Source organism: Chanos chanos, chromosome 11, assembly GCF_902362185.1.
Source record: "Chanos chanos chromosome 11, fChaCha1.1, whole genome shotgun sequence".
NCBI lineage: Eukaryota > Metazoa > Chordata > Actinopteri > Gonorynchiformes > Chanidae > Chanos > Chanos chanos.
Genome location: NC_044505.1, coordinates 12611740 through 12619239, shown reverse-complemented (window position 1 = coordinate 12619239; position 7500 = coordinate 12611740). Strand labels below are relative to the sequence as shown.

At 41.4% G+C, this 7500-nt stretch overlaps 1 protein-coding gene across 2 annotated transcripts in view; it reads left to right on the top strand.

Moving 5' to 3' along the window:
* Positions 1-7500, top strand: part of adgrl3.1 (adhesion G protein-coupled receptor L3.1) — a 48910-nt gene that overhangs the window by 36812 nt on the left and 4598 nt on the right. For both annotated transcript variants that reach the window (XM_030787915.1, XM_030787914.1), the window contains exons 16-20: positions 1432-1498; positions 2080-2171; positions 4354-4522; positions 5672-5800; positions 6123-6219. In XM_030787915.1, the coding sequence (XP_030643775.1) occupies positions 1432-1498; positions 2080-2171; positions 4354-4522; positions 5672-5800; positions 6123-6219 (554 nt within the window). The remainder of the gene's footprint in view (positions 1-1431; positions 1499-2079; positions 2172-4353; positions 4523-5671; positions 5801-6122; positions 6220-7500) is intronic.

Sequence of the window (7500 nt, the reverse complement as noted above, 5' to 3'; positions counted from 1 at the left end):
CTCTTCAGAGCCTGTAAATAGGTCACACACACACACATACACACACACACGCACACAAAGTTTGTCTACTGCCAGAGGAGTCCAGACAGTGTGTCTAAACATTTACCATTGACCTGTCTAGGGAGCAAGTCTCCCTGCAGACACACATCAGACGGGTGATGACACAGAGTTCTAGAATACTGAGTTGTGCTGCTAGAATACCAACTTGGAATCTTCTAATTTAGAATCTTGAAGAATAACTTTTGATAGCTTTGAATTCCAAACCAGGTACATGAAACAAAAAATCTTATTCTAATTTTAATATGAAATATTCAACTAAATATAGCCCTGAATACATAATGTATTAGGCCACCACTATGGTCATCTTTTTTTAAACTTACACACACATTCACACAGAAATTTTGAGTGCTTTGACTCTTTAAAAAAGATTTTATTGGAGTTTTGTCTCAAACTTTTTGCTACGTTTCACTAAACAAACACATTCGTTCAGAGCATGGAAAAAAAAACCCATTTTCCAACATTAACTAAACTCTGCTGCAAATGAAACAATGGTTTTTTTTTGTTTGTTTGTTTTTTTGTAGCTTGTACCTCTATAAAGACAAAATGTCTGCATCAAAGCTTAGCTCACTGTCACCTGTTTTCTAATGCATGCATTCTAAATTGAAACCAAACTGTCACAGTGTCAAAAGGCAGCATGTTACCTAGTCCTTCTTTCTGCAGTTTTCTTACTGGCATTCTGATATTCAACAACAACATTTCCATCAAAATTGTTAGTAATACTTTACTCGTAAGAAAAGGCACGTGTCTCTGATGTATAAGACACGTTTGTGTAAAAAAAAAAAATAAAATAAAATAAAAAAAAGCGTCAGGTGAGAGTAGGAGTGTAACTAAAGATTGACACATAGCTTCATAGTTTCACACGCTCGTCTCCAAACAACAACAACAAAAAAAAAACATCACATTGTCTTCAAAGAGAAAAAAAAAAAAAGACATGAATATCTTTTCTCTTTTACAGCAAGTGGCAGTTGTACTGATGATAATCTACTCTCTCGTTTCTATAAGGGCAGAGTAAATGCAGTGAAGTCCTGATTGATGAGTGAATTATAAAAAGCAGTTTAAGACTTTGGACGCCGTGCAGCTTTACTGACTCAGCTAAAATCTCCACGTTGTGCCGTCCCCGTTCGCATGACAGGTGGACGTGAGATGACAGCAGATTGAGAAGGATTTTTTAAGTTTTGCTGTGGGTTTTTTTTTGTTTGTTTGTTTGTTTGTTTTTTTATTGGTTGTTTTTTGTGTGTGTTTTTTTAAGAAGTGCAGGGATTAGCATACCAGATGGATTGAGGGAAAAAAGTGAACGCGTGTTTAAAACTGCTCTCTCTCTCTCTCTCTCTCTCTGTTTGTGTGTCTGTCTGTCTGTCTGTCTGTCTGTAGGTGCTGGCTTCGGTTGGATACTTACTTTATCTGGAGTTTTATTGGTCCAGCCACACTAATCATTATGGTTGGTATACAACCACACACACACAAAGACACACACACTCATAACTGCACACATACACACACTCACACACCCAGTCATACACATGTACACACACACATACCCTGTAGGAAAACATAATGACAGAACTGCCGGTCTGATCCGGACAAGCTCACTAGGGAAGTTATGGGTTCCTCAGTCAGCCAGATCAGAGTGTAATGAGGACACACACACACACACACACACACACAGAGAGAGAAACACACACACAGGGGCTGTAGATAATTGTGTGTGGAGGACATTTTACCAATTATATGAAAGTCACAGTGTGACAGTGCGAACTTTAGCCCCCTCATGGCAGCCTGTCAGCAGGACCCCACTGATAACAGCCAAACACACACACACACACACACACACACACACACACACACGCCCCACACACATACAGACACACACAAACACCCCACACACATACAGACACACACACACACACACACACATATATACTCTGACAATATATGTGTGTGTGTGTGTCTGTGTGTGTGTGTGCGCATGTGTGTGTGAGTAGACTGTTAATCTCACTGACCTTTTATGTGTGTTTGTAGCTGAATGTGATCTTCCTGGGCATCGCTCTCTATAAAATGTTTCACCACACTGCCATACTGAAACCTGACTCAGGCTGTCTGGACAACATCAAGTAAGACCTTTTTTTCCTCTCTCCCTGTCTCTCTCTCTCTCTCTCTGTCTGTCTCTCTCTCTCTCTAAACGAGTCTGTACGTTTAGATTTATTTTGTGTTTGCCTACACTGCCATAATGCCATCGTCTTCATCATCATTGTAATTATCATTATCATCATCATCATCATCGATGTCATCATAAATTCTCTAAGAATTCATCATTGACATGTTTCCTGAATGTCTGACAGAGAATCTCAGGACATTTAGGGCTCCCACAGTGTGTGTGTGTGTGTGTGTGTGTGTTGGCCCAGTCTAATGTAAACCTCATGTTCCTGAGAACACACTCACAGAAACCGAACGGAACAGCAAAACCACTGGAGAAGCAGCTGGAATCAGGGTCACCAGTCAAATATTTCACATAGACTGATTATACATTTGATATTCATAACTTAAGCAACAGCTCAGATCCGAATACAGGGTAGAAAACTCAAACTCCCAAAAGAACCTTGCAGAACTCAGTCCAGGACCCCTGTGGAATTCCACGCCGTGTGGATTAGCCATGGTCTTCTGAAAACACAAACTGCTTTTGGCTCCTCCTCATGACTCTGTTTTTAGATTTCCTCGCGATAAAGTCGGCCGTTTTTCCACTGCCTTAACGCATTATCTGTTTCTTGGGATTTTTGCCCCGGTCTGCTGTGAAATACTTAGGTTCTGACCCATCAGCACATATCTCATATTTTAATACGTTTAATTTCCTTTCCTCTTTCTTTCTGTCTTTCTTTCTTTTCTTTTTTTTTCTTTGAATTTGTTGATTTCATTGCTTGTGTTTGCGTTTGATTTATTTATAAAACGTTATGAATCATTCATCAGCTTCATCTGTCTGTCTTCTCTTTGTTTTTTGCATCCTTCTTTTTTTTTCAGTTTCTAACTTCAGCTTTCTTATGCCATAAGCGTTGTTACGGGCGGCCAATGGTAAGGGTTTCTGACCAATCAGAATGCAAGCTTTCAAACAGTGCATTTTGATTGACACGTAGAGCCCCTGTAGAGTCCCTCCTTTAATGCATTTGTCACTCCCTTCTCTCTGACCTCTCTATCGACCTAACGTGACCTTTCACCTTTCCTTGAATTAATCTTAGCCTTGGGTTTTTGTAATTTTAGTGACATACTGCATCTACGACTATTTCAATTTCACTTGGCAAATTTATGTTCAGTGAAAATCAATCGATCAGTCAGATGGATCAGTAGCCCACATAACCTCATACTGGGTTTGGAGAGAGTCACTCTCCTTACAGATTCTCCCTCCCTCTCTCTTTCTCTCTCTCTCTCTCTCTCTCTCTCTCTCTCTCCCTCTCTCTCTGTGTCTTCCCTCAATTCAATTCAGTTTAATTCACTTTGTTTTACCAGCATGATAAAACTGCTTTTAGCATTTTAGTGGCAATTCTGTAAGTTAAAGAATAAAGAGAAAAAAAAAATCAGGTTCTTGCTCTCTCTCACTGTAATGACCAAAAGGCTAGACTGTAGCAGGACACATTAGTTATGTGTAAATGGTATATGTGTCGTTTCAATGTGACCTTTGTGTGGATATGACATTTCTTAATGAGTATTAGGCTAAATACGAAGGGCTCCAGACACAGGGGGGCAGACAGACGTGACCTTTAACCCGTGTAGAATAATGCTGTAATGTTGGCATTAAGCAGGTGCCACTGCTCAATGCCATGCAACATATGTGCCAGCGTTTTAGTGCCCTTCATAAACTGAGCTCTTTGGCTAATGGGGTTTGTATTATAATAATGCTGATGTGTGTGTCTCTTACACTAACCTCCTTCTCTCTCTCTCTCTCTCTCTCCCCTTTCTCTCTTTCCCTCTCGCTCTCTCTCGCCTTTCTCTCTCTCCCTCTCTCTCCCTCTCTCTCTCTCTCCTTTCTCTCTCTCCCTCTCTCTCTCTCTCTCTCTCTCCTTTCTCTCTCTCCCTCTCTCTCTCCCTTTCTCTCTCCCTCTCTCTCTCTCTCTCTCTCTTCTTCTCTTGCTTGCTTACTCCTGCTCTTTCTCTCTCTCTCTGTCACTTTGTCTCTTTCTCTCTGTTCTCTCTCTCTCCCTCTCCCTCACTCCCGCACTCCCTCTTTCTCCTACTCTCTCTTTTCCTCTGTCCATCTATGTCTCTCTCTCTCTCTCTCTCTCTGTCTGTCTGTCTGTCTGTGTGCAGGTCGTGGGTCATCGGGGCTATAGCTCTGTTATGTTTGTTGGGACTGACCTGGGCGTTTGGCCTGATGTACATAAACGAGAGTACAGTCATCATGGCCTACCTCTTCACTATCTTTAACTCTCTCCAGGGCATGTTCATCTTCATCTTCCACTGCATCCTGCAGAAGAAGGTAAAAAAAAAAAATATATATATATACACCTCACCCAGCCTGACCCAATCACAGCTCAGACACCTCACAGCATGAGCCAATCACAACCCAGAATGCACCTGACTGTCCTCTATGCCTGTGATAGAAGTGATTATGTTAATTCGAGAGAATCTGACAGATTAGAAAAACAGGGATTAATAAATGATCTCTTCTCTTCTCTTCTCCTCTCCTCTCCTCTCTGCTCTTCATCAAAAGTAACTTAGTTTATAGAGTCAGTGCCGGCAGCCTGATAGCCATAAATTAACAGTGATTAATCAAGCGTTTCCTTACATAATCACCCAATTATGGGATATTACAGAATCAAACACAAGTTTAGAAATCTCTGTTCCAAACTCTCTAAAGCTGCATTGATATTCCCACAGTGTAAGAGTAACAGCATTCTCCCACACACTGACTGACTGTTCTTGGCTTTCGTGTTATTAGCAAGGCAGTTTAACAAGATAAAACCAGAAAAAAACACACACACACACACATATCTGTATCTCCCCCACAACACACACACACACTCAAACCACCCAGCTCATAAAGGCATTTAGATCATTTCGGGAAGGAGTGGGGGAGTTTTGGGTCGCAAGTTCAGTCCTCTGTTGACGCCGTGTGTGTGTGTGTGTGTGTGTGTGTGTGTGCTCATTTAGATATCGTTTGAATTGGCAGAAATCGTCCTCCAAGGGTTCCCCTCAAGACTCACACAGCTGCACAAACAGTACACACTGTCGGCCAACTTAATGTCGTTACACAGCAATTGAACTGGTGTTTATACTGTCCCGTCAGGGACCCTAATGCAGATAAAAGGCATTGCTTTACGCTGTGAAATAAAGTGGAGATTTGCGATTGAGCACCGTTGGGTTTTTTTTTTTTGTCTCTCTGTCTCTCTCTCTCACTCTCTCTCTGTTTGTATGAGCGAATATCAAGTTTATTACCCTTCCTCTGAACTGGAGTAGTTTACAAACTGAGGGTTAATGTGGAAGCCAATTATTTCTCGGTTTGTCGTTAAAAGGGACTTTGAATCACGCACCTGTGACTGTGAGGAAGTAAAGAGTCAACATGTGTTTTGTGTGTGTGTGTGTCTGTGTGTTTTGTGTGTGTGTGTGTGTGTGTGTGTGTGTGTAGGTGCGTAAGGAGTATGGAAGGTGCTTACGTACTCATTGCTGCAGCGGGAAAAGTGTGGAGTCGACTATCTCTACTTCCACAAAGACCAGCACCGCACGCACGCCTGGACGCTACTCCACCAACTCACAGGTAATCTGCACACACATACACACATATATACATACACATACACACATACACACACATATACATACACACACACACATACATACACACACACATATATACATACGCATACACACATACATACACACACACACACACACACACACACACACACACACAGAAATATTCCTCAGCAAATTAACATTTCGCAAAAACTCTGCGGAAAATGTTTTGCACTGTCCTCATTTCTTTTTTTGTCTTACTTTTTCCTCTCCCTCCCTTCCTCTTTCGCCCTCTTTCCCTTTCTCTCTCTCTCTCTCTCTCTCTCTCTCTCTTTCTCTCTCAGAGTCGAATTCGCAGGATGTGGAACGACACGGTGAGAAAGCAGTCAGAGTCTTCTTTCATCACTGGAGAAATGAACAGCTCAGCTACTCTCAATAGAGGTAACACACACACACACACACACACACACTCACTCTCTTCCTCTCTGTCTCTCTCTCTCTTCCTCTGACACAGGGAGTTGGTTTGCCCACTCTAAAGTCAATACAGTTAATGCAACAAATCATTTTTCCTCTTTTTCTTTGTTTTAAAGCCGTACCATTTTACATTGCCTACTGTTTTATAAACTGGATGTATTTGAACAATCTCAGATATCATACACAAACTCATCCAAGTCGATCTCTAAGGAGACCAAAGTAGAGCAGCCCAGAAAACAAACAGAGTTTCTTTTCTCTTTTCTTTTTTTTTCTTTTTTGGACCCTACAAGTTATTTCTGACTTGCATACTTTGCATTGCCGCACTGCATAAATCTAACCAGCACAAAGAGAGAGAGAGAGAGAAAGAGAGAGAGAGAGAGAGTGAGAAACAGAGAGAGAGAGAGAGAGAGAAAGAGAGAGAGAGAGAGAGAGAGAGAGAGAGAAAGATGAACAACACAAATCTGAGAGGTACACAGAGAGTGAAAATAGCGAGCGGGGCTGGAACGGAAGAGGAAAAGAGTTTCCAATTCACTGACACAGACAATGAGTCTGCGCTATAGTTCTAACTGTCCCTGACAGTTTTGTGTGTGCGTGCGTGCGCGCGCGCGTGTGTGTGTGTGTGTGTGTCTTCGGCTTAGCCGCCCTGCGTTACGTCTGAATGCTAACATGATTTGTTCTTCCGCGGATGAGAAAAAAATTTTTTGCACAGATCTGTTCTTTTTTTTTTCTTTCTTTCTTTCTTTCTTTCTTTCTTTCTTTCTTTCCTTGCCTTCCTTCTGTCCTGTGAAAGACTGGAGTGTTAAAATGTAGAGTTTTTGTGTCTTCCTGAGGGGTTTCGACATTCATCTGCACTCTTAGCTTGGATGGCAATGCTCTTTCTGTACCTCCTACTCATTTTTTTTTTAGTCGGTAGGAAAATCTGAAATGAATTATCTTGCTCGGGTGTGTGAGGAGATACTGTGTCCTCTTTACTAGGACAGTAGGTTGGAAAACCTTAAAACAAACCCCTTTCAAAGCTAGTCTGGAACCAATTCTAACGGCATCCAAGCCTTAGGGATGGAGAACTGTCCTTCACTAAACTGCATTTGCATTTGTCTGACTGATTTCTGTGTTTTTGTTTTTTTTTGTTTTGGTTTTTTTTTTTTTTGTTTCCCTCTGTCTCTGTTCATCTGCTTTTTCTGTTCCTCTCTTCATCTCTTTTCCTGCTCTATCTATAATCTCTGTCCTATTTTCATCTTTCTGTCTCTG